This window comes from Anolis sagrei, chromosome 2, assembly GCF_037176765.1.
Source record: "Anolis sagrei isolate rAnoSag1 chromosome 2, rAnoSag1.mat, whole genome shotgun sequence".
Lineage (NCBI taxonomy): Eukaryota > Metazoa > Chordata > Lepidosauria > Squamata > Dactyloidae > Anolis > Anolis sagrei.
In genome coordinates, this window is record NC_090022.1 from 9,264,233 (window position 1) to 9,292,048 (window position 27,816).

At 45.2% G+C, this 27,816-nt stretch overlaps 1 protein-coding gene and 1 pseudogene across 2 annotated transcripts; one reads left to right on the forward strand and one right to left on the reverse strand.

The window, feature by feature from the left end:
• Positions 1–4,753: 4,753 nt before the first annotated feature.
• On the reverse strand, positions 4,754–13,361 carry LOC132765776 (zinc finger protein 708-like; annotated as a pseudogene).
• Positions 13,362–14,504: 1,143 nt separating this feature from the next.
• Positions 14,505–27,808, forward strand: LOC132766171 (zinc finger protein 436-like). 2 transcript variants are annotated; one of them, XM_067465318.1, is made up of 6 exons: positions 14,505–14,652; positions 16,254–16,758; positions 17,104–17,248; positions 18,311–18,381; positions 19,536–19,662; positions 26,253–27,808. In XM_067465318.1, exons 2-6 carry the CDS (start codon positions 16,378–16,380, stop codon positions 27,131–27,133), a joined length of 1,605 nt encoding a protein of 534 aa, XP_067321419.1. In that variant the 5' UTR covers positions 14,505–14,652; positions 16,254–16,377; the 3' UTR covers positions 27,134–27,808. The 2 variants fall into 2 exon arrangements, with proteins under 2 accessions (XP_067321419.1, XP_067321418.1); XM_067465317.1 differs by lacking the exon at positions 26,253–27,808 and adding an exon at positions 20,717–22,356 and having other exon boundaries at positions 14,509–14,652.
• Positions 27,809–27,816: the final 8 nt, after the last annotated feature.

Here is a 27,816-nt window from a genome sequence, read left to right on the forward strand (position 1 = left end):
GCAATTACACAGTGTTTCTCAACCTGGGGATCAGGACCCCAGTGGGGGGTCATAAGGGGGTTTCAGAGGGGTCACCAAAGACTATCCAAAAAACATATATTTCTGATAGTTTTAGGAACCCCTTTGGCAGAGAAGGCTGAAGATCTTTCTGCCTGTTCTTCTCTTCCTTTTTGGAAGCAGACGGCAAATCCTCCCACCAAAAGCCCTCTTCCGCTGTGATTGGCCAGCCTCTCAGCCAAGGGGAGGGCTGTTTCTGAGAGCAGGGAAGGGAGAGCAGGCATGCTCGCCACATGGTAGTATCGTGTGAAGGTGAAGGAGAGCATGTGAGGCTGGAGGAAGGTTCACACCAGCAATTCCCTTTAAGGCAGTGGTTCTCAACCTGGGGTCTCCAGATGTTTTTCTTCTACAACTCCCAGAAATCATAGCCGGTTTATCAGTTGTTAGGGTTTCTGGGAGTTGAAGGCCAAAACATCTGGGGGCCCACAGGTTGAGAACCCTGCTCTAAGCCATCTCAGATCCCATTCTTGGGGGCGGAGGTTGGGCATAATGAATGTGATCAACCGGGACTATAGGAGCATAGTGTCTAGATCTAAGGAAGTAATGCTACCCCTCTATTCTGCTTTGGTTAGACCACACCTGGAATATTGTGTCCAATTCTGGGCACCACAATTCAAGAGAGATATTGACAAGCTGGAATGTGTCCAGAGGAGGGCGACTCAAATGATCAAGGGTCTGGAGAACAAGCCCTATGAGGAGCGGCTTAGGGAACTGGGCATGTTTAGCCTGAAGAAGAGAAGGCTGAGAGGAGATATGATAGCCATGTATAAATATGTGAGAGGAAGCCACAGGGAGGAGGGAGCAAGCTTGTTTTCTGCTTCCTTGGAGACTAGGACTCAGAACAATGGCTTTAAACTACAAGAGAGGAGATTCCATCTGAACATTAGGAAGAACTTCCTGACTGTGAGAGCCGTTCAGCAGTGGAACTCTCTGCCCCGGAGTGTGGTGGAGGCTCCTTCTTTGGAAGCTGTTAAACAGAGGCTGGATGGCCATCTGTCAGGGGTGATTTGAATGCAATATTCCTGCTTCTTGGCAGGGGGTTGGACTGGATGGCCCATGAGGTCTCTTCCAACTCTTTGATTCTATGATTCTATGATTCTATGACTATATTTCTCTTCTGAACTAGTATCCCATCCCATTTTTTTTCCAGTAGGCAACATGTTGGAGGTGGGGAGTGAGAAAGGACTCCATGGATTGTGGTCGGAAAGTATGGTGCCTGAAGTAATGAAGGAGACAAAGTGGAATCAAGATGGTTCAAGGAAGAGAGAGAGAAGCTGGACAAGGGATAAGCCCTTCAAAAAGACATTCAGCCCGTGCAACGAACGCCGTATGGGTCCAGAGCACGGAAATAGCTCCAACTATTCTCCAGACTCTGTTGCACATCCGACAACCCATATGGTGACAAGCAATTACAAGTGCGGAGAATGTAGAAAACCCTTTCATTCTCTGTTAAGCCTTACAGAACATGAAAGAACCCATTTAATGGACAGTCCCTCTACATCCAGAGTGAGGCAATACTTCAAGCCTTGGATGATTGATAGTCTCCAGGAGGCTTGTCATCGGCAGGTGGACAACAGTGAGCCAGATGACAGCCCAAAGCAGGCGGAGCCCTCCCAGTCTCTTTTGCACTCCCCTGTTTATGCGTCCCCTTCACCTTCACCTCATTCCCTTTTTCCAAATGTTCAGACAGATCCTCCAAAGTCACGTCCTCCTTGGTCGGGCACCTCGTTCCTGTCTCATTCAGATACATCCCCACCAACACATGCCAAAACTGGATCTTTTTCTCAATGGATGTCAGTGATCCAGAGCTCACTACCCTCCTCTCTTAGACAATGGATGATGGGACAGGAAGTACCCTCTGGCCCGGTTTTGGCAGAGCGGGAAGTGGTCTCCACCCAAGTTTTGCCAGGACAGGAAGTGCCCTCTGTCCACAGCCCCAGCCCAACCCTGCGAATGGAGTTCCTCCAAAGAATGAATACTGGGGTCGGAAGCTACTCTTGCTTACAGTGTGAGGAGAACTTTGGCAACCCAGCCAAGCTTAAACTTCACCAAAACAAGTGCAAAAAGCTGAAACTATTCCAATGCCTCCATTGTAGCAAGAGTTTTTATGATGAATTGAGCTTAGATGAACACCAGAAGTTCCATGCCTCAGAATCCCCATAACCCAACCTCTTAATAGCCTTCAACCGACTAGGGCAGACACAAATTAAATCCACATTTTCCCCAGACTTTAAGCCACAATTATTGTTTTTAATAACAATATACAATACACAATACACAATTATTGTTTTTAATACACAATACACAATTATTGTTTTTAAGAGAGTGGAGCCCCCTTGCCATAGACCAGCCCAGAGCTTTTTCTAATCATGAAACCAGATTCCAGCAGACTAGGATATGACACAGGGCAGTGTGACCACTTCCTAATTGCTGTGGTGCTATCCTATATAACTTGGGATTTATAGTTCTGCAAGGTACTTATAATTTCTTGCTGGAAAGTTTTAGAACGACAGCACTAAGGCTCTCCAGCAGAGCACTGTGCTATTGTTCTGCAACTTTCTAGCACAGAGTTCTATGTCCCTCGTCAAACTACAAATCCCGAGATTCTATAGAAGGAAGCCATAGCAGGTAGAATGGAATCACACTGTTATAACAAGTGCAGTCTGGATGCACTTCCCCATGAGTTCTTGATTTCACCTAAAGAAGTAGAGGAGATAATTGGGTTGTTGTGTGTTTTCCGGGCTGTATGGCCATGTTCCAGAAGCATTCTCTCCTAACGTTTCTCCTGCAACCTCTGAGGATGCCTGATACAGATGAAATGTCAGGAGAGAATGCTTCTGGAACATGGCCATGCAGCTCAGAACACACACCACAACCCAGTGATTCCAGCCATTAAAGCCTTTGACAATACAAGGAGATGTTTCAACTTTCCCAGTGCTTTTCTTTTTCAGCCTCTGCTGATATAATGGGCTGGGTTGGCAAGTGCTGCTTTTAAGATATGTGTTTTAATTAAACGTTGGATTGCTCGTGTATGTTTGTCTTTTTACCAGGATTCCTATTGTCCTAACCAGGGGCAGCTGAAGCAATAGGCAAGATACGCATTTGCGTATAGTGCAAATCCCCAAGGGGTGCTCTTGAGGTGTCCCCGCAGGAGCCTCGCCAAAGAGGAGCCCACTCTTGCGCCTTTACACTCACTCACTCACTCTCTCTCTCTCTGTGACTCCGACTTCTTTTGCCTATACTGTGTAAAAGCTTACATTACAATGATCCCTATTGATGTATTTACAACTAGCTGTACTCGCCACATGTTGCTGTGGCCAACCTTCCCTCCCTCTTTCCTTCTTTCTCTCCTTCCCATTTTTTCTTTCCTTCTCTTTCCTACCTTCTCCTCCTCTTTCCTTCCTTCCCCCTCCCTTTTTGTTCCCTTCCTCTTTCTCCCAATTCTCCCTTCTCTACCTATTATTGGGCTGCAACTCCAAGCAGTCCTCCTGATCGATCTACCTACTTACCTACCTACCTACTTCTATCTAATCTATTTATATGGAAGATTGCTGGGAGTTGCAGGGATTGGGATGCTCTCAAAGAAATCCAAGGAGAAGAAAGATTATATCTTGGAAGAGTGCATTTGGATCATCCTCCTCACCTAAAGGGCCTGGTCTAGGGGATGCTGGGAGCTGTGGTCCGGAAGACACTGTGGATATGCTATTGTGGGTTTTTGTTTTGCTGTCGGGGTTGTTTTTGCGCATGCGCTGTAGCATCTTTTTGCTTTTTTGGCTTTTAAATCTTTCCGCTGTGTTTTTCATTGTATTTGTGAGTGATGGTCACTCGTTGGCCTGATAGGTGTATTGTGTCCAAATTTGGTGTCAATTCGTCCAGTGGTTTTTGAGTTATGTCAATCCCACAAACTAACATTACATTTTTATTTATATAGATTTATATTCCACCCTTCTCACCCTGAAGGGAACTCAGAGCGGATCACAGAACATACATATGCAGCAAGCATTCAATGCCATTTTATGACAACTAGACAGACAATTATACATAGAGAAGAGGTATACATATATATCGGCTTTCCCCATCTTTCCGGCATCTTGGAAGGCTTGATTCTGGCCACGGGGTGGGTGGGAGAGCTGTCGCTCCATCTCCCTGCCGAAGATCTGAAGAGCTAGTTCGTAACTTTCCTCTTTTGGACTGAATCTGTTGTACCCCAGTGCAGGAACACCTCTGACCTTAAACACGACACCTCCTTGGTACAGTTTGTTGAAGAATATATGTAGGCAGAGCAGTAAAAAAATAGCAAAAACAGTAAAGATCCAATATATGAAGTAGTCCAGAAGCTTCAAAGGAAAACAAGATCCATGAGTACATAAACAATCATGAAACTAGGCACTTGAATCCATGAAACAAGACAGCAGGAAAATCGCTCAGACCAATCTTAAGCATGGCAAAAACTTGGTACATGAAACTCAGAGCCCTTGAAAACAAGACTGTGATAAAATAACAACGTTGATCCGACTGAGGCAACTCTCTCCCATGAATAATTATAAAGCTTTTTCAGATCCCAAAACTGAAAGTATTTTTCTTGACCTTCCCACCAGATAAAGGTTTGTTATCTCTCTCTTGCTGTAGCCAAACCAATCGTCTTCCACTGAAGACTTTGCCTCTGTTTACTAAAACTTTACTTTCTGTCCAAGCTTTAATTATCTTCTCCCTCATTACCTCCTCCACCTGACAAATCACGGTCAGACAGTTGTTCTGAGGAAAGCGGCGAAGGGCCTCTCCCAAGAATGTGGCCTTGTGAATCTTCCTGAGACAGCTCAGGCATCTCTTCTGAACTTAACTCAGGCCCATGCAAACCCTCATCCCCAGGCCCATCATCAAGAAAATCATCCCCATTCTCACCATGAACATCAACATAAACATCAGACACAATCACAGGCTGAGCAGGCTGACATGCAACAGAATTACATCTGGATGCCTCAGATTACCTCCCCCGCTTTTTTTATGATCAGTACCTATTTATCTAATCACATGTTTGCTTTCAAACCGCTAGGTGGGCGGAAGTTGGCCTAAATCCAGGAGCTCACCCTGACCCAGCTTCGAACGGGCAGCGTTTAGACTGACAAGGTTGACTACAGTTGGTGTTTACATTAATCTCCTCTTTACTCACACTTTTCCTCTTTTCCCAAGATCTTGGGGAGAACTGCAATTTTATAGTCTTCTGAATATCCCTTTAAGGCAGTGGTTCTCAACCTGAGGGTCTCCAGATGTTTTGGCCTTCAACTCCCAGAAATCCTAACAGCTGGTAAACTGGCCTGGGGGAATCCTTTGCTGAGAGGTGATTAGCTGTTCCTGATTATTTCTTGCCAGGAGTTCCCCTGTATCTGAGTTTTGTTCTTTATTTACTGTTATAATTTTAGAGTTTTTCTTAATTTTGGGAGCCAGAAATTGTCCACCTGCTTCTGGATTTCAATGGTTTCTCTGTGTAGCCTGACATGATAGTTGTTAGAGTGGTCCAGCATTTTTCTTTTGATCGAGCTGTCCCACTTCCTGAATAATTTGGCGGTGATATTTCCTGGCAGAGTTTGAAATAAGTATAGAAATTTGGGTAGGATCTTCATCTTATTAATTTTTAATCTTGTTGTGATATCCAAAAATTTCTTTCCCCAGGTGTTAAGTGATTTGCTTGTGTTTTTCCACAAGCGATTGAATTTTGTTTGAATAATGTTGTTTACATTTTTTTGTAATTTTTACTCCTAGATATTTTAGCTTCTTTTCCCCCCAATTTCACGCCTATAATGTTTTGGGTAGTTTTTAGTTCTTTCCATATTAGATTCTTTTGGAGAATTTCCGATTTCCCAAAGTTAATTGTGAGCACTGAAATTTCTCCGAAATCCTTAATTATTTTGACACTGAGCTTGGCACTCCCTCCCCTTGCCTAAAATTACAGTGGCACCCTCTGCATAAAGACTGATTTGGATTTCCTCTTTACCCGCCTGATATCCTTTGATGGCTTGCTCCTTTCTAATTCAACTTGCGAATGGTTCAATGGCCAGCATGACCATCGTATTGAACCCTCGGAAGGATTGCCACAGGGAGCTTGCTTTCTGCTGCTCCAGAAAGGAGGACCTTCACTTGTGGATTCAAACAACAAGAAAAGGGGAATCTACCAAAGCTTAGGCTGAACTTCTGGAATGGCCCTCTTTGGGATCAGATGATATGGGTGTCCAGAGAAGCAAAATGCTTTTCCAAAAGAGCCCCAAGTCAAGAATAGCTAAAAACCTGAACAGAGTTCGAAACTAAGAAGAAAATAGTCAAAGAAATGAGTCCAAAGTCAAGCCAAGTGTTACTGGAAGCCATTTCATCTGCCATTTCCCTGTTACAAAATATTTTATTAATTTTGTCCCAGCTCTTTGGATGATGTCTCTCTTGTCTGTAGTCTGTGATGGTTCAAAAGTTAAAACATTTCCCACATGACTGGCATTTGTATGTTTTTTAGCCTGTGTATATTCTCTAGTGCTTGTTATGGGATGACGTTCAAATAAAACATTTCCCATACTTCTGGGTCTTTTAACCTTTCTATCCTTTGAATAGTTTTTTGTCAGTGTGGGGAAAGCAGAACATTTCGCACACTCCTGGCATTTCTAAGGCTTCTGTCCTGTGTGGAGTCTTTTGTGTCTCACCAAATGCGAACTGTAAGCAAAACATTTCCCACACTCCTGGCATTGGTATGGTTTCTCTCCTGTGTGGTGTCTTTTGTGGCTCACCAAGGCTGAACAGTCAGCAAAACATTTCCCACACTCATGGCATTGGTATGGCTTCTCTCCTGTGTGGATTCTTTTGTGGCTCACCAAGGCTGAACGACCAGCAAAACATTTCCCACACTCTTGACATTGGTATGGCTTCTCTCCTGTGTGGACTCTTTTGTGGCTCACCAAGTCTGAACGGTAACCAAAACATTTCCCACACTCCTGGCATTGGTATGGTTTCTCCCCTGTGTGAAGTCTTTTGTGGCTCACCAAGGCTGAACGGTCAGCAAAACATTTCCCACACTCCTGGCATTGGCATCGCTTCTCTCCTGTGTGGACTCTTTTGTGGCTCCACAAGGCTGATTTGTCAGCAAAACATTTTCCACACTCCTGGCATTGGTATGGCTTTTCTCCTGTGTGAAGTATTTTGTGCCTCACCAAGGCTGAACTGTCAGCAAAATATTTCCCACACTCCTGGCATTGGTATGGTTTCTCTCCTGTGTGGATCCTTTTGTGCCTCACCAAGTTTGAACTTTTAGCAAAACATTTTCCGCACTCCTGGCATTGGTATGGTTTCTCTCCTGTGTGGAGTTTTTTGTGTCCCAGCAAGTCTGAATGGTAACTAAAACATTTCCCACACTCCTGGCATTGGTATGACTTCTCTTCTGTGTGAAGTCTTTTATGCCTCACCAAGTGTGAACTGTAACTAAAACATTTTCCACACTCCTGGCATTGGTATGGCCTCTCTCCTGTGTGGAGTCTTTTATGCCTCACCAAGTGTGAACTATAACTAAAACATTTCCCACAATCCTGGCATTGGTATGGCCTCTCTCCTGTGTGGAGTCTTTTATGCCTCACCAAGTGTGAACTATAACTAAAACATTTCCCACACTCCGGGCATTGGTATGGCTTCTCTCCCGTGTGGGATCTCCAGTGGTCTATAAGTTGTGTATTCTGAGTAAAAGATTTCCCACACTTCTGGCACTTGTACCCTTTTTTTCCTGCAGGAAGCTTTTTGTGCCTCAACAATTGTGAACTGGAAGCAAAACACTTTCCACACTCCTGGAATTTATATGGTTCCTGTCTTGTGTGAAATCGCTCATGTTTCAAGTGGGAACTCTGCACAAAAGATGTCCCACACTCCTGGCTTATGATATCGTCAGTTCCTTGAAAGATTTCTTCTTGGCTCTGATGTGGCGATTTGTAATCAGCAATACATTTTGCTGATATTTTCCATTTACAATGGCTTCTTCCAGCACTGAGTGTCTTGTGAAGTATAAGTCCCATATTTTGCGTAAAACATTGTCCACATACATTGCATTTGTAGGGCCTTTCTCTGGCAGAATCTCCATTTTCACTGTGAGTTTGCTGGTGTCCAGGAAGGTCCCCGTTGTGTCCCAAATGCGTCCTGTCTTTGGTGCACACATTGCTCTTCTTCCAGTTATCTGCTGGGAAGAAGAAGGGCAGAAACAATCATTCCTCAGCATGAGTGATGAGGACTCTGAGGAAGTGGGATAAGGAGTGGATTGATATTATTCTTAAGACAGCATAGACGTGGAGGTGGAGAAGATATAACTGTTGTCATTTCCCCACCTCTTGTTCAGTCAAGATGGACCCTGTTGGACTGCCTCAAGGATCTAAGAGAGATTGAGTCACATATGCTCCAGAGGCTACTGAATGGGACTCTTACAGTTTTTTGAAGTTTGCTGTAAAAGGGAAAAGGAATAGACTTGCCTGACAAAGTTGGGAATATGCAAGAAAGTGACTGTGGAGAAAAAGAAGAAAACAACCATGAGGGCTGAGAAGGGAAAAAAAAGGAAACTCTACAGGACTCAGCCAGAGATAGTGGCAAATGTACCCTTTGAAAGGGAGGGGCCTAGAGTTGGATTACTGCTATATGCCTCTCCTAGGGCACAAACCACACCGAGCCCCCATCATTCCCAATCACAGAACATAGACTGCATGGTATGACAAGTCGCCATAATGCGGATGACTGAGGTCGGGGGCTGTTTGTGTGCTGGGAGAGGCAACGCAGAAAGCGAGCTTAGCCGTCAGACATGCAAAGGCCAGCCTGCCTGGTTGGGAGGAAAAGCTCAGCTGAATACCACACCGGAAAAAAGAAGGATAGCTGCATCTGCGTATCTGAAGCCAGGGAAGTTTGTTCTTTTTGAGGATCCATTCTCTGGCCCCTCTTTCTAGGAAATCTGCTTCCACCCTCTCCCAGCCTCTCTCTCTCTTTCTCTCTCTCTCACATACACACACCCCTACACAGAGAGAGTAGTGTGACTCATCTGGGGTGATAACTCTTGAGGGGTTTTTCGGGGGGGGGGGGGGGTACGCTTGACGGCTCCATTTAGGCTCCCGTTGTGGAAGTCTTCCCATTGGAGTGTGAATGAGTGCCAACACCACTGTGACCCAGGCACCAAGTCCATGTTCTACTAATGTCCTATATTTCCAACCAAAGCCCTGCCTTGAGAACTCTCAGAGATTGGGATGACTGAGGATCCTGCTCCCACCAGAGAGCTGCTGACTGGGATGCTGCATTTTGAAACAGAAATCCCCAGGAATGAGGGGGCCTTACCAAGAGAGTCAACCATCCCATGAATCTCCTCCATGATCTGCATGTGCAAGGCTTTCTGATCAGGATCCAGGAGAACCCACTCCTCCAGGGGGAAAGGGACAGCCACCTCCTCAAAGGCAATTGGGCCCTGGAGGGAAAAGAAAGAGAAATCCTCCTCACCTGAGACTTTTAAACTGGTGCATCTCACTGTTGGCTCATGTCCAACTTGTGGTCTACTAACACTACCAGATCCCTTTCACACGAACTGTTGTTGAGCCAAATGCTACAATTTGGTAACATTTGGCTGTATCTCTGTGTTGTGTATTTCCTACATTTCTCTTTGTTGGAAATTATTTTTAGTTTTCAACAAGCTCTCTAACATGTTGAGGCCATTTTGAATTCTGATCCTGTCTTCTGGAGTATTATCTATCCCTCCTCATTTGGTCTCATCTGCAAACATGATAAGCATGCCCTCTGAACCTTCATCCAAGTCAATAAGAAAGGTGCGGAAGAGCACTGGGCCCAGGACAGAACCCCCAAAAGAGCCCTGCAGCACTCCTCCCTTCTTTCCAGGATGAAGAGGAACCGCTGGTGAGCACCCCTTGTCCATTCTGGAAGACAGAGACACTCTTTGCCTCCTCCACTCTGGTCAGACTTCTCCCGTTCTCCGGGAGTTCTCCAAGATTGTTGCCAGTGGTTCTGGAATTTCTTCTGAGAGTTCCTTCAGGACTCTTGAGTGTCGTTCCTGTGGCCCTGGAGACCTGAATTCATTGAGAGTGCCCAGCTATTCCTGGACTGCATTTTTACCTATTTGGGGTCGCATTTCCCCAATTATCTCACCTGCTCCATCTTGCTCAAGAACAATACGGATTCCCTTTTGGGAGAGGACTGAGGCCAGGTTCTCCCTCTTCCCCATCCCCTGTGGTCATGGCACCACCTTCTCCAGGCACAGACCCTGTCACTTCTTCGTTTTTCCTTCTTCTACTGACACAACCAAAGAACCCGCTTTTTATTGTTTTTAATCTCTCTGGCAAGGTTGTCAGACCTTTTTCTTACTTATGCTGGTTAGTCATTTGAATTCTTTGGTGATTTCCCCCCTTTTCCGTTTCTCGAACACGTGCCTTTTAAATCTTAGCTCAGCTGAAATTTCTTTGAACATTCATTCTGGTTTCTTTAGACATACTGGTTTCTTATTTATTTATTTTCCTCCTTGTTGCCACTGTTTCCAATTGTGCCTTCAGTATCTCACATTTAAGAAACCCCCAGTCAATCTTTTCTGTTTCAAGAGATGTTTGATGATGAAGCCTGGAAGAAATGACCCCCAGGCAGCTCCCTTCCTCCTCTCCCAGGAATCCTTCTGCTTACCTGATTCACTTCCATTCCATCACAAAACGACTGAGGATTCGGCAACAACCTCATTCCAGCCCCTGGGACAGAGAGAGAGAGAGAGAGAGAGAGAGAGAGAGAAAAGTGTGGAAAGCTGAACACATAAACAGAGGTTACAATTACAATCCTATAAAGAAACCTATGAGGAAATGGCCCTATGAGCACAGGAGCATTCAACAGCCCAAGAATATGTAAAATTTTAGGGTTTGGGACTTTGTCTCACAAGGAGTGCTGTAAGTAGGTTAAATGGAAAGGAGTCCTGGGCTTGGTATTTCAATGGACTCAAGTTACTGTTTGTTGCCAGTTTGTCTTCCAGCTCAGTTTCAAGGTTCATCTTCGGTTTGGGTGATTGTGAGAGTGGTCCAGCATTTCTGGGTTCACAAATAATATGCTGTGCCCAGGTTGGTTCATGAAGGGCTCGACTTCTCTGGTTGAATCAGTTTGCAGTGCCTTTCATTTGTCTTAATTCATGTCTGGGCAATGCTGCTGTGGTGTTTGGTGGCTCTATGCAGACTTGTCCACATATGGTAGACTCCTGTTTAGGTGAGAGGATCCCCTTGTCCTTTGCTGAGCGTAGCATTTGTACAAACCCACCTGGGACATTCCACAGATATATAAACCTCAGTTACTAGTTTCCAACAGACCCCTCAACCTCTGAAGATGCCTAGCATAGATGTGGGTGAAACGTAAGGAGAGAATGCTTCCGGAACATGGCCATACAGCCCAGAAAATGCATAGCAAAACAATAATAATAATAAGCATTGCATGGGCAGTTCCTTGACAAAGGCACATCAGAAGAGCCAAGGTTTCAGGTTTTTCTTAAAGGCTGCTAAGGTGGGGGCTTGCCTAATCTCACCAGGTAGTGAGTTCCAAAGTTGGGGAGCCACAGCGGAGAGGAAGAGGTGAAAGGATGTGCTAAAATCCCCCTGAAGGGGAATTTCCACTGGCATAAAACACCAAAACTCCCAGAAGGGTTCCTTCTTACCCTGCCAGGCTGCAGCCCCCTCTCCTTCCTCTCCTTCTTCTCCTTCCTGCTTCAGCTCCTTCTTCCTGAGGCTCTGCTTGGTGTCCGAGTGAGGCTTTTCTGATGAAGGGACATCAGGCTGGACTTCCACGCAGTTATTTTGGGCCTGGAAGAGCAGATAGTATTCCAGAAGTAGTATGCAGAATTTCCAAAAATATCACAGACCTATGTGGAGAACCTGCATGGATTTTTTTTTAAAGATTAACTTGTGAGATGGCCACCTAACTAATGCTACAGTCCCCCTCCCATCATTTCCAGTGTGATATCCAGGGTCAAAAAATTTGGATAGAGAAGCAATTGAGCTTACAGTGGATATGGAGGTGAGAGCAGGAGGGGCAGAGCAGGGGGGAAAAGAGGCTGAGGGAGAAGAGTCCGGCTTCTCTCTCACATCAGTCCCATCTTGGAAGGAAGGCAGGATGTACATTTACTCTATCCATCAGTCCCAAGGTGAGGAAACCCAAGAGGCAATGCTCTCACCTGTCCTTCCTGCTTCTCGTCCTCTGCCCGACTCAGGAGGAAGCCTTCCGCCAGGGCCACCGCCTGGGAAGAGGTCTCTGCCCCACACTCTCGGACCCAGCTCCCCATCTCTGGGGGCAGGATGCTCAGGAACTGCTCCAGGATCACCAGGTCCAGCATCTCCGCCTTGGTGTGTTGCTCTGGCTTCAGCCACTGGCGGCAGAGAGAGTGGAGGCGGCTGCAAACCTCTCTGGGTCCCTCGCCCTCTCGGAAGGAGGAATGCCTGAAGTGCTGGCACTGTGTGTGCGCATCCAGGAACGTCTGCGTAGTTCTTTCCCAGGATTCCCCACTGCTCCCGGAGGCCTTGCCTGCTTCAGGCCCAGGTGAGTTGCATCTCTCCATGTTGGAGCCACTCTTTGATGAAGAACCCAACCGTATCCGAGATGCCTTTCCTCCCTCTTCTCTCAAGGGAAAGAAATCCCTCAACAGGCTCGACTCCAAAATGCTCAGGCAACCCTCACATTTCCTCTGTGAAAGAAAGGCAGAAGAAGTCAAGAAGAAAGGGAAGAACTCTGGGAAAAAATGACTGAAACTTACCAAGAGTCACACCATCAAAAACCTTTTAACAAAATTATATAGAGATGGCACATAACTCCTGAAAAACTGTGAAAGAGCTTTTAAAAGATTCCCAACATATGTTGGGAATGGAAACAAGTAACTGGAACTTCCTCTCATTTGTGGTGGACATTTCCAAAAGCTAAAGAGTTCTGGACAAAAATCCACAGAGACACGGAAACTAGACTAAAGCACAAACTCCCATTAAAACCAGAACTTTTTCTCCTGGGATTGTGAGACAAACAGACACAGAAACATTGAGAAAGAATCTTCCCTTATATGACAATAGAAGCAGGAGCTGAATACACAAAATTATGGGAACAACAAAAGATGCCAACACAAGAAAATTGGATGGAAATGCCCCAAAATGGAGAAATTAACTCTGGCTGCAAAACAAACAAATACACACAAACTTGAAGAAGAATGGAAACCCTTCAGTGAATGTCTAAAGAACCAAAGGAAGGGGAGCAGAGCAGGGAGTGTGGACTACAATGGGATTAATAGGTTGTAGGTTCATTTTGGACTACTACACAAAGAGACTTCAGAGCAGTTTTCTCAACCTGGCAGTCGGGACGAGGGGGTGTCAGAGGGGTCACTTAAGACCATCAGAAAACACAGTATTTTCTGTTGGTTATGGGAGTTCTGTGTTGGTGGGGTTCAGAATGCTCTTTGATTGTAGGTGAACTATAAATCCCAGCAATTACAACTCTCAAATGTCAAGGTCTATTCCCTCCCAAACTCCACCAGTGTTCACATTTGGGCATATTGAGTATCCGTGCCAAGTTTGGTCCAGATCCATCATTGTTTGAGTCCGCAGTGCTCTCTGGATGTAGGTGAACTACAACTCCCAAACTCAAGGTCAATGCCCACCAAACCCTTCCAGTATTTTCTGCTGGTCATGGGAGTTCTGCGTGCTAAGTTTGGTTCAATCCCATCATTGGTGGGGTTCAGAATGCTCTTGGATTGTAGGTGAACTATAAATCCCAGCAATTACACCTCTCAAATGTCAAGGTCTATTTCCTCCCAAACTCCACCAGTGTTCACATTTGGGCATATTGAGTATCCGTGCCAAGTTTGGTCCAGATCCATCATTGTTTGAATCCGCAGTGCTCTCTGGATGTAGGTGAACTACAACTCCCAAACTCAAGGTCAATGCCCACCAAACCCTTCCAGTATTTCCTGTTCGTCATGGGAGTTCTGTGTGCCAAGTTTGGTTCAATCCCATCATTGGTGGAGTTCAGAATGCTCTTGGATTGTAGGTGAACTATAAATCCCAGCAACTACAACTCCCAAATGACAAAATCAGTCCCCCCCAACCCCACCAGTATTCAAAATGCATTCCAGATATTTACATCATGATCCATAACAGGAACACAATGACAGTTGTGAAGTAGCAACACAAATAATGTGATGATTGGGGTCACCATCACACCAGGAACTGAATGAAGGGGAGAGAGGAGAGAAGCCTCCCACAGGAGGGTAAAACATCTGGGCATCCCAATTGCCTCATACCAGAAGTCCTTTGTTTGCAGGGCTTTGGAGAGAGAGAGAGAGGCTCTTTCCCCTCCTTCCAGGGTCAGGCTGGGCAAGGAAGGGTTAAGGAGAGAGAGTGTGGTCTTCCTAGAGAGGCAGGAAGGAAGTGGGCCTCCTTATATCATCTTTCCTGCCCCTCTAGGAACCAGACTCCCTTCTCTTCACCCTTCCTTGCCTGGCTGGGAGAGGAGAGTGTCCCCTTTGGCCTCTCCTTCCTCTTCCTCCTCCTGGTTTCCTTCCTTCTCTTCCTCCTTCTTCCTCTTTTCCTTCCGGTGAGTCCTCTTTTCCCCTTCCTTCTCCAAAGGGCCAAAGAGGGGCTGAAGCCCAACACACCTGGAGGGAGGGAGGGAGGGCCAAAGGGGGCCCAGGCCTGGCCTCCCCAGGGGTTGGTTGGTTGGGGGTCCCCACACCCTCCAAGGTGTGCAGCCACTTCTACTCTCACAGAAGAGTGGTGAGAGGCCAATTCTTTCCAGTGTGCCTTCCCAGAATAATGATCATAGAATCATAGAATCAAAGAGTTGGAAGAGACCTCATGGGCCATCCAGTCCAACCCCATTCTGCCAAGAAGCAGGAATATTGCATTGTGTCCAATTCTGGGCACCACAATTCAAGAGAGTTATTGACAAGCTGGAATGTGTCCAGAGGAGGGCGACTAAAATGATCAAGGGTCTGGAGAACAAGCCCTATGAGGAGCGGCTTAGGGAACTGGGCATGTTTATAGAAACAAGAATGTATGTATGTGTATTTTATAAGACTCTCAATAATATAAATCAGGATAATATGTTCTCTAATGGAGTAAATTGTCTAGATTTATAGCTATAAAGTCTAGACTATATTATTGAGAGTCTTATAAAATACACATACATACATTCTTGTTTCTATGTTACTATAGATATTTGTGCATTGTTTGCTAACTGGGCATGTTTAGCCTGAAGAAGAGAAGGCTGAGAGGAGATATGATAGCCATGTATAAATATGTGAGAGGAAGCCACAGGGAGGAGGAGGGAGCAAGCTTGTTTTCTGCTTCCTTGGAGACTAGGACGCGGAACAATGGCTTCAAACTACAAGAGAGGAGATTCCATCTGAACATTAGGAAGAACTTCCTGACTGTGAGAGCCGTTCAGCAGTGGAACTCTCTGCCCCGGAGTGTGGTGGAGGCTCCTTCTTTGGAAACCTTTAAGCAGAGGCTGGATAGCCATTTGTCAGGGGTGATTTGAATGCAATATTCCTGCTTCTTGGCAGAATGGGGTTGGACTGGATGGCCCATGAGGTCTCTTCCAACTCTTTGATTCTATGACTCTATGAGTCCACACTCCCTGCTCTGCTCCCCTTCCTTTGGTTCTTTAGACATTCAATGAAGGGTTTCCATTCTTCTTGAAGTTTGTGTGTATTGGTTTGTTTTGCAACCAGAGTTAATTTCTCCATTTTGGGGCATTTCCATCCAATTTCCTGGTGTTGGCATGTCTTCTTGTTTCCATCGTTTTGTGTATTCAGCTCCTGCTTCTGTTGTCATATAAGGAAAGATTCTTTCTCGACGTTTCCATGTCTGTCTCACAATCCCTGGAGAAAAAGTTCTGGTTTTAATGGGAGTTTGAGCTTTAGTCTAGTTTCCATGTCTCTGTAGATTTTTATCCAGAAGTCTTTAGCTTTTGGAAACGTCCACCACAAATGAGAGGAAGTTCCAGTTACTTGTTTGCATTCCCAACATACGTTGGATCTTTTAAAAGCTCTTTCACAGTTTTTCAGGAGTTCTGTCCCATCTATATAGAATTTTGTTAAAATGTTTTTGATGGTGTGACTCCTGGTAAGTTTTAGTCATTTCTTTCCAGAGTTCTTCCCTTTCTTCTTGACTCCTTCTGCCTTTCTTTCACAGAGGAAATGTGAGGGTTGCCTGAGCATTTTGGAGTCGAACCTGTTGAGGGATTTCTTTCCCTTGAGAGAAGAGGGAGGAAAGGCATCCCGGATACAGTTGGGTTCTTCATCAGAGTGGCTCCAACATGGAGAGACCCAACTCCCCTGGACCTGAAGCAGGAAAGGCCTCTGGGAGCAGTGGGGAATCCTGGGAAAGAACTACGCTGACATTCCTGGATGCAGACACACAGGGCCAGCGCTTCAGGCATTCCTCCTTCCGAGAGGGCGAGGGACCCAGAGAGGTTTGCAGCCGCCTCCACTCTCTCTGCCGCCAGTGGCTGAAGCCAGAGCAACACACCAAGGCGGAGATGCTGGACCTGGTGATCCTGGAGCAGTTCCTGAGCATCCTGCCCCCAGAGATGGGGAGCTGGGTCCGAGAGTGTGGGGCAGAGACCTCTTCCCAGGCGGTGGCCCTGGCGGAAGGCTTCCTCCTGAGTCGGGCAGAGGACGGGAAGCAGGAAGGACAGGTGAGAGCATTGCCTCTTGGCTTCACTCACCTTGGGACCGATGGATAAACATACATCCTGCCTTTCTTCCAAGATGGGACTGACGTGAGGGAGAAGCCGGACTCTCCTCCCTCAGCCTCTCTTCCCCCCTGCTCTGCCCCTCCTGCTCTCACCTCCATATCCACTGTAAGCTTGGTTGCTGCTCCATCCAAATTTGTTGACCCCAGATATCACACTGAAAATGACAGGAGGGGGAATATGGCATTTGTTATTCTTTTAAAGAAATCCATGCAGTTTCTGCACATCTGTCTGTGATATTTTTGAAAATTCTCTGTACGACTTCTGGAATACTATCTGCTCTTCCAGGCCCAAAATAACTGCATGGAAGTCCAGCCTGATGTCCCTTCACCAGAAAAGCCTCACTCGGACACCACGCAGAGCCTCCGGCAGAAGGAGCTAAAGCAGGAAGGAGAGGAAGGAGAGGAAGGAGAGGGGGCTGCAGCCTTGCAGGGTAAGAAGGAAGCCTTCTGGGAGTTTTGGTATTTTATGCCAGTGGAAATTCCCCTTTGAGGGGATTGTAGCACATCCCCAGTTTGAGCTTGAGAAGGTGCACATGAAGGTTCATTCGACCTTGAGATGGGTATATATCTTAAACTCACATCCTTTGTTTGATATCTGTTTTATGTTCTTTATTATGTATTTCATAGAAAATCAGTTTAAATGTGGATCTTTTATAGAAATATGTATATTTGTTGAATTTTGCAATGTTTGTGTTTTGTAAATTGTGTTATAACCCTCCTCGAGCCAGACGGAGAGACAGATAAGAAATAATAATAATAATAATAATAATAATAATAATAATAGTGTTGCTATGCCTTTTTCGGGCTGTCTGGCCATGTTCCAGAAGGATTCTCTCCTGACGTTTAACCCACATCTATGCTAGGCATCTTCAGAGGTTGAGGGGTCTGTTGGAAACTAAGTAAGTGAGGTTTATATATCTGGAATGTCCTGGGTGTTTTTGTACAAATGCTACGCTCAGCAAAGGACAAGAGGGGTCCTCTCACCTCTGCAGCAGTCTACTGTATACCATGCAGCTGTGGACAAGTCTACAGAGGGACCACCAAACACCACAGCAGCATTGCCCAGACATGAATTAAGGCAAATGAAAGGCACTGCAGACCGATTCAACCAGAGAAGTTAGCGATAGCAGAGCCCTTCATGAACCAACCTGGGCACAGCATATTATTTGTGAACCCAGAAATGCTGGACCACTCTCACAATCACCCAAACCGAAGATGAGCCTTGAAACTGAGCTGGAAGACAAACAGGCAACAAACAGTAACTTCAGTCAACTGCAATACCAAGCCCAGGACTTGTTTCCTTTCAACCTACTCACAGCACTCCTTGTGAGGCAAAGTCCTAAACCCTAAAATGTTACATATTCTTGGGCTGTTGAATGCTCCTGTGTTCATAGGGCCATTTCCTCATAGGTTTCTTTATAGGACTGTAATTGTAACCTCTGAGGCATGTTTATGTGATCAGCTTTCCACACTTTACTCTCTCTCTCTCCCAGGGGCTGGAATGATGTTGTTGCCGAATCCACAGTTGAGTCTTCCCCTTTGTGATGGAGTGGAAGTGAATCAGGTAAGCAGAAGGATTCCTGGGAGAGGAGGAAGGGAGCTGCCTGGGGGTCATTTCTTCCAGGCTTCATCATCAAACATCTCTTGAAACAGAAAAGATCAAATGGGAGTTTCTTCAAAGTGAGATATTGAAGGCACAATTGAAGATAGTGCCAACAGGGAGGGAAAAAAATAAATAAGAGTAATCTAAAGAAACCAGAATGGATGTTCAAAGAACTTTCAGCTGAGCTAAGATTTAAAAGGCACGTGTTTGAGAAACGGAAAAGGGGGGAAATCACCAAAGAATTCAAACGAATAACCAGCAGAAGTAAGAAAAGGTCTGACAGGCAACCCTCACATTTCCTCTGTGAAAGAAAGACAAGCTAAAGCAGGAAACGAGCTCAGGTTTGCCAGAATTTAAAAACAATAAAAAGTGGTTCTTTGGTTGTGTCAGTAGAAGGAAAAATGAAGAAGTGATAGGGTCTGTGCCTGGAGAAGGTGGTGAGATGCAAACAGGGGATGGGGAAGAGGGAGAACGTGGCCTCAGTCCTCTCCCAAAAGGGAATCCGTATTCTGCTTGAGCAAGAGGGAGCAGTTGGCGTCATAGGGGAAATGCAACCCCAAATAGGTAAAGAAGTCGTCCAGGAATAGCTGGGCACTCTCAATGAATTCAGGTCTCCAGGGCGACAGGAATGACATCCAAGGGTCACAGAAGAAATTTCAGAGCCACTGGCAATAATCTTTGAGAACTCCCGGAGAACGGGACAAGTTGGAGGAGACCAGAGGGAGCAAAGAGTGTCTCTGTCTTCCAGAATGGACAAGGGGTGCTCACCAGTGGTTCCTCTTCATCCTGGAAAGAAGGGAGGAGTGCTGCAGGGCTCTTTTGGGGGTTCTGTCCTGAGCCCAGTGCTGTTCCACACCTTTCTTATTGAACCTTGGATGAAGGTTCAGAGGGCATGCTTATCATGTTTGCAGATGAGCATGAGTTAATTCCAACAAAGAGAAATGTAGGAAATACGCAACGCACAGATACAAGATGGGTAACATCTGGCTCGACAACAGTCCATGTGAAAGGGATCTTGGAGTGTTAGTAGACCACAAGTTGGACATGAGCCAACAGTGAGATGCACAGGTATACAAGTCTCAGGTGAGAAGGATTTCTCTTTCTTTTCCCGCCAGGGCCCAATTGCCTTTGAGGAGGTGGCTGTCCCTTTCCCCCTGGAGGAGTGGGTTCTCCTGGATCCTGATCAGAAAGCCTTGCACATGCAGATCATGGAGGAGATTCATGGGATGGTGGACTCTCTTGGTAAGGCCCCCTCATTCCTGGGGATTTCTGTTTCGAAATGCAGCATCCCAGTCAGCAGCTCTCTGGTGGGAGCAGGATCCTCAATCATCCCAATCTCTGAGAGTTCTCAAGGCAGGGCTTTGGTTGGAAATATAGGACCTGAGTGTCACATGGACTTGGTGCCTGAGTCACAGTGGTGTTGGCACCAATTCACACTCCAATGGGAAGACTTCCATAACTGGAGCCAAGTCAGGCAAATCTATCCCCCCCCCCCCCCCCCCCCCGGAAAACTCCTCAAGAGTAATCACCCCTGATCAGTCACACTTCTCTCTCTCTCTCTCTCTCTCTCTCTCTCTCTCTCTCTCTCTCTCTCCGAGTGTGTGTGTCCTGCCTCAGTGTTACTTGGGTTGAATTAGAAGGAATTTTACACAAAGGACAGATTGGAGGCTGTGTGGGAAGTAAAACAATCATTTATTTGAACAAACTGAATTTCCTTTCCTTTGGTTTCCGCTCTATGAAAGGAAACCCGATAATCTTCTGCAGCCTTGTACTTAACCCAGAATGTGACTGCCTTTACTTTACTAAATAGATATTAGATTTGACTTCTATACTACAGTGGTCCCTCGCTACTTCGCAGTTCGCCTCTCGCGGACTCGCAGTTTTGCGGTTTTTCAATATGGACTTAAGCAGATCAAGCCGGAGCCGAGGATTACGTGAACAGCACGTTCAAGGAGGGTCATGTAGTGTATAAGTGTGTGGGGAGGGCTTATAAAGACTTAAAATATAGTAGGAACACTATCTTTATTTTAATGTATAAAATATTCTGTCTCCTTCTCTCCCCTCGAGAGGGAGCCTCTGGAGCATGTGTCACTCATCTCTCTCTTCGAGGCTCCAGGCAGTCCAACAATGTCCATCTTGACTGAACAAGGGGAGGGGAAACGACAACAGTTCTCTCTTCTCCACCTCCATGTCTAGGCTGTTTTAGGAATCCTTTCAATCCACTCCTTATCCCACTTCCTCTCAGTCCTCATCACTCACGCTGAGGAATGATTGTTTCTGCCCTTCTTCTTCCCAGCGGATAACTGGACGAAGAGCAATGTCTGCACCAAACACGGGACGCATTTGGGACACAACGGGGACCTTCCTGGACACCAGCAAACTCAGAGTGAAAATGGAGATTCTGCCAGAGAAAGGCCCTACAAATGCAATGTATGTGGACAATGTTTTACGCAAAATATGGGACTTATACTTCACAAGACAGTCATTGCTGGGAGAAGCCATTGTAAATGGAAAATATCAGCAAAATGTATTGCTGATTACAAATCGCCACATTGGAGCCAAGAAGAAATCTTTCAAGGAACTGGCAATATCATAAACCAGGAGTGTGGGACATCGTTGATGCAGAGTTCACACTTGAAACATGAGCAATTTCACACAGGAGAGGAACCATATAGATGCCAGGAGTGTGGGATATGTTTTACTGGCCGTTCAGCCTTGGTGAGCCACAAAAGACTCCACACAGGAAAGAAACCATACCAATGCCAGGAGTGTGGGAAATGTTTTGCTCTAAATGCACACTTGGTGAGGCACAAAAGAGTCCACACAGGAGAGAAACCATACCAATGCCAGGAGTGTGGAAAATGTTTTACTGGCAGTTCAAATTTGGTGAGGCACAAAAGGCTCCACACAGGAGATAAGCCATACCAATGCCAGGAATGTGGGAAATGTTTTGCTCAAAATGCATATTTGGTGAGCCACAAAACAGTTCACACAGGAGAGAAGCCATACCAATGCCAGGAGTGTGGGAAATGTTTTGGTTACCATTTAGCTTTGGTGAGCCATAAAAGAGTCCACACAGGAGAGAAGCCATACCAGTGCCAGGAGTGTGGGAAATGTTTTACTCAGAGTTCAACCTTGGTGAGCCACAAAAGAATTCATACAGGAGAGAAGCCACACAAATGCCAGGAGTGTGGGAAATGTTTTGGTTACCGCTCAGATTTGGTGAACCACCAAAGAGTCCACACAGGAGAGAAGCCATACCACTGCCAGGAGTGTGGGAAATGTTTTGCTCGTAGTTCACATTTGGTGAGCCACAAAAGAGTCCACACAGGAGAGAAGCCATACTAATGCCAGGAGTGTGGGAAATGTTTTGCTGACCGTTCACATTTGGTGAGGCACAAAAGACTCCACACAGGACAGAATCCTTAGAAATGCCATGAGTGCGAGATATATTTTTCTTTCCCCATACTCACAAAAAACTGCACAAAGGATAGAAAGGTTAAAAGATCCAGAAGTATGGGAAATGTTTTATTTAGATGTCATCCCATAATAAGCACGAGAGAATATACACAGGCTAAAAACATACAAATGCTAAGACATGTGGGAAATATTTTAGTTGAGGTTCTTAACTTTTGAACTGTCACAGACTACATTCAGGAGAAACATCATCCAAAGAGCTGGGACAAAATTAATAAAATGTAATAAAGTGGCAGATGAAATGTCTTCCAGTAACACTTGGCTTGACTTTGGACTCATTTCTTTGACCATTTTCTTCTTAGTCTCATGCTACCCGTGCTCTAGTCTCCCTTGGTCAGACCACACCTGGAATCACTCTCTCTCTCTCTTTTTTCTTTCTCTCACACTTTTTCTATTTTTTCTTAATTGCTTTTAAATGTTTTTATGGAAAACTTTCAATAAAGAATATCTTTAAAATAATTTGGGGAGCAATGAGCAATGGTTTGACAGGGAGATGATATATCTAAGTAACCATCCTAGAAATACAGATTATTTTTCTTCCATCTCTACATCTCTGCCGTCATCTTTACTCGAAGCCCCCGTTGGTGTCGTGGGTCCAACCCTTGTGCCTTCCACAAAATAGCCCACTTATACAGAAAATAGTAAATAACTGAATTCAGCGAATCATTGTAGAAACCTGTTAAACTCTTCAAATTCACAGAAATCACAAACAATATTATGGATTCTATACAATCCCTCTGAGATGGGATCAACGCCGTGTCTTCTTTTGCCGAGTGAAAGAGGACTGGTTTGGGCCTCACTCCAGGCCTTCCTCTGGTGGTCAAGTTGTAAATGTGACACTTGTTCTCCTTCGAGAGACAGGTTTTTATACTTAGTGGGGTGGGAGAGTTATTATTTTCTAGCCATCCCCTGCTACACGTTGCTGTGGCCCAGTCTGTATGTATGTGTTTTGTGTGTGTATATTTGTGTATATGTGTGTTTCTGTATATATGTGGTTTTGCACATGTAGTGTAATGTTTTGTTTTTTGGCTTTTTAGGTCTCTTCTGTTGTGTTTTCAATGTTTTTATGAGTGATGGTCACTCGTTGACCTGATAGGTTTATTGTGTCCAAATTTGGTGTCAATTTTATCCAGTGGTTTTTGAGTTATGTGAATCCCACAAAGAAACATTATCATAGAATCATAGAATCAAAGAGTTGGAAGAGACCTCCTGGGCCATCCAGTCCAACCCCCTGCCAAGAAGCAGGAATATTGCATTGAAATCACCCCTGACAAATGGCCATCGAGCCTCTGCTTAAAAGCTTCCAAAGAAGGAGCCTCCACCACACTCCGGGGCAGAGAGTTCCATTGCTGAACGGCTCTCACAGTCAGGAAGTTCTTCCTCATGTTCAGATGGAATCTCCTCTCTTGTAGTTTGAAGCCATTGCTCCGTGTCCTAGTCTCCAAGGAAGCAGAAAACAAGCTTGCTCCCTCCTCCCTGTGGCTTCCTCTCACATATTTATACATGGCTATCATATCCCCTCTCAGCCTTCTCTTCTTCAGGCTAAACATGCCCAGTTCCCTTAGCCGCTCCTCATAGGGCTTGTTCTCCAGACCCTGGATCATTTTAGTCGCCCTCCTCTGGACACATTCCAGCTTGTCAATATCTCTCTTGAATTGTGGTGCCCAGAATTGGACACAATATTCCAGATGTGGTCTAACCAAAGCGGAATAGAGGGGTAGCATTACTTCCTTAGATCTAGACACTTTTTTATTTATCTTTTTTTATTTATCACATTTTTATTTATCTAGATTTATTATTTCCAGTATTTCTATCCCGTTTCTTCTCAACCCCCGAAGGAAGACTTGGGATGACTTACATTTGGCAGCAATTCGATGCCATCTCTATCTATAAATTTGTTAGGGGCGTCTAACGGAGCAGCAAAACTCAAAAACCCCTCAACTGAATTTAACCAAAATTTCCATGCACCTACCTCAACCCACTAGGTACAAACAAACCGAATCAAAATGAAAAACAACACAACACCACACTCACAAAATGGCAAAACAGCTGAGCATGCGCATTGGCACCCAGCCGCAAGTTCCCTGGCGTGCGCACATGGCCTGGCGGCCAACGTTCCCTCTGCGCAAGCCATGCCCCCAATCTCCCAATCATCCCAATCTCTGAGAGTTCTCAAGGCAGGACTTTGGTTGGAAATATAGGACATGAGTGGAACATGGACTTTGTGCCTGAGTCGCAGTGGTGTTGGCACCAATTCACACTCCAATGGGAAGACTTCCATAACTGGAGTCAAGTCCAAGTGCACCACATTCCCTCGCAGCAACAGGGCTCTCTAGAAAACCGATCAAGAGTAATCACCCCAGATCAGTCACACTACTCTCTCTCTCTCTCTCTCTCTCTCTCTCTCTGTGAGTGTGTGTTCTGCCTCTGTGTTACTTGGGTTGAATTAGAAGGAATTTTACACAAAGGACAGATTGGAGGCTGTGCGGGAAGTAAAACAATCATTTAACAAACAAACCGATTTTCCTTTTCTTTGGTTTTCGCTGTATGAAAGGAAACCCGATAATCTTCTGCAGCCTTGTACTTAACCCAGAATGTGACTGCCTTTACTTTACTAAATAGATATTAGATTTGACTTCTATACTACAGCGGTCCCTCGCTACTTCGCAGTTTGCCTCTCGCGGACTCGCAGATTCGCGGTTTTTCAATATGGACTTAAGCGCATTTGTCTGTCTGGAGAGGCTGCCTCTGCAGATCAAGCCAGAACCGAGGATTACGTGAACAGCACGTTCAAGGAGGGTCATGTAGTGTATAAGTGTGTGGGGAGGGTTTATAAAGACTTAAAATAGTGTATAACTGTAAAAAAAGTAGGAACACTATCTTTATTTTAATGTATAATATATATATTTACTTTAATATGTATACATTAAAATAAATATAGTGTTCCTACTTTGTGGATTTTCACTTTTTGCGGGTGGTCCTGGAACATAACACCAGCGATAAGTGAGGGAACACTGTATATCCAACTCTATGCCACTATGTCACTACTATATCTAATCTTTCTCTAAATGACATATCTATCTATCTATCCCTGACTGTACTATCTATCCCTGACTGTACTATATTATTTCACTTCCTATTAACTCTGACGTGACGTGGATCCTTGAGCTCTTTTTCAATCGTTTATTATTATATAACGATAATAAAGCTATACTAGGACTTCTTCTTGTGCTCTTTCTGCCCCTCTGCTGCCTTCCAATAATAAAATCCAACTGATTTCCTAACTGTCAAAACTGTCAGAGAGAGAGAGAGAGGCTGGGAGAGGGAGGAAGCAGATTGGCTGGAAGGAGGGGCCAGAGAATGGATCCTCAAAAAGAACAAACTTCCCTGGCTTCAGATACGCAGGCGTGGCTATACATCTTTTTACTGGTGTGGTATTCAGCTGAGTTTTTCCTCCCAACCAGGCAGTCTGGTCTTTGCATGTCTGATGGCTAAGCTCTCTTTCTGCGTTGCCTCTCCCAGCACACAAACAGCCCCTGACCTCAGTCATCCGCATTATGGCGACTTGTAATATAATGCAGTCTATGTTCTGTGATTGTGAATAATGGGGGCTCGGGGTGGTTTGTGCCCTGGGAGAGGCATCTAGCAGTAACTCAACTCTAGGCCCCTCTCTTTCAAAGGGTACATTCGCCACTATCTGGCTGAGTCCTGCAGACTTTCCTTTTTTCTCCCTTCTTGGCCTTTGTGGTTGTTTCCCTCTTTTTCTCCACAGTCACTATCTTGCATATTCCCAACTTTGTCAGGCAAATCTATCCCTTTGGAACTCACATTTGCAGCAAACTTCCAAAAACCATAAGAGTCCCATTCAGTAGTTGATGGTCAAAGCAGAACCATCTCTGCAGTCCTCCAGAATTAGGAATGGGGCCTTCTACGTTGGAGTAAAAATGTCCATCCTTATCTGAAGATGGGAAGAGAGAACTGGAGGTTGGGGAGAGAAATAAAAAGGAGGGAAGAAGGGAAAGTCTTAAGCTAGAGAAAAAGCAAAGCCTTTGGATGTGAAGGGAAAAGGCATCCATTCCCCCCGAGAGAAGGAGACAGAATACAAACCTGGACTGGGCTGAGCAACAGGGAGCCTCTGGAGCATGTGTCACTCATCTCTCTCTTTGAGGCTCCAGGCAGTCACACAGGGTCCATCTTGATTGAACAAGGGGTGGGGAAACAACAACAGTTCTGTCTTCTCCACCTCCATGTCTAGGCTGTTTTAGGAATCCTTTCAATCCACTCCTTATCCCATTTCCTCAGAGTCCTCATCACTCACGCTGAGGAATGATTGTTTCTGCCCTTCTTCTTCCCAGCAGATAATTGGAAGAAGAGCAATGTGTGCACCAAACACAGGACGCATTTGGGACACAACGGGGACCTTCCTGGACACCAGCAAACTCAGAGTGAAAATGGAGATTCTGCCAGAGAAAGGCCCTACAAATGCAATGTATGTGGACAATGTTTTACGCAAAATATGGGACTTATACTTCACAAGACAGTCATTGCTGGGAGAAGCCATTGTAAATGGAGAATATCAGCCAAATGTATTGCTGATTACGAATTGCCACATCGGAGCCAAGAAGAAATCTTTCAAGGAACTGATCATATCATAAGCTGGGAGTGTGGGACATCTTTTATGCAGAGTTCACACTTGAAACATGAGCGATTTCACACAGGACAGAAACCATATAGATGCCAGGAGTGTGGAAAGCATTTTGCTTCCCATTCACGATTGATGAGGCACAAAAAGCTTCACACAGGAAAGAAAGGGTACAAGTGCCAGAAGTGTGGGAAATGTTTTGCTGACCATTCAGCCTTGGTGATACACAAAAGAGTCCACACAGGAGAGAAGCCATACCAATGCGAGGAGTGTGGGAAATGTTTTGCTCGCAGTTCACATTTGGTGAGGCACAAAAGAGTCCACACAGGAGAGAAGCCATACAAATGCCAGGAGTGTGGGAAATGTTTTGCTCAAAGTTCAGACTTGACGAACCACAAAAGACTCCACACAGGAGAGAAACCATACCAATGCCAGGAGTGTGGGAAATGTTTTACTTACAGTTCAGGCTTGGTGAGCCACAAAAGAGTCCACACAGGAGAGAAGCCATACAAATGCCAGGAGTGTGGGAAATGTTTTGCTTACCCTTCAGACTTTGTGAACCACAAAAGACTCCATGCTGGAGAGAAACCATAGCAATGCCAGGAGTGTGGGAAATGTTGTCCTGACCGTTCAGCCTTGGTGAACCACAAATATTTTGCTTACCCTTCCACACAGGAGAAAAACCATATGAATACCAGGTGTGTGGCAAATGTTTCGCTTACAGTTCACACTTGGTGAGGCACAAAAGACTCCACGCAGGACAGAAGCCTTAGAAATGCCAGGAGTGTGAGAAATGTTTTGCATTCCCCACACTCGCAAAAAACTACACAAGGGATAGAAAGGTTAAAAGACCCAGAAGTATGGGAAATGTTTTATTTTGACGTCCTCCCATAACAAGCACTAGAGAATATACAGAGGCTGAAAAACATGCAAATGCTAAGACATGTGGGAAATGTTTTAGTTGAGGTTCTTAACTTTTGAACTGTCACAGACTACAGACAGGAGAGACATCATCCAAAGAGCTGGGACAAAATTAATAAAATGTTTTGCGACACGGAAATGGCAGATGAAATGGCTTCCAGTAACACTTGGCTTGACTTTGGGCTCATTTCTTTGACCATTTTCTTCTTAGTCTCATGCTACCCGTGCTCTATTCTGCCTTAGTAGGACCACACCTGGAATCACACACACACTCTCTCTCTTTCTTTTCTCTCTCTCTCCCAATTTTTCTATCTTTTCTTAATTGCTTTTAAATGTTTCTATGAAAAAGTTTCAAT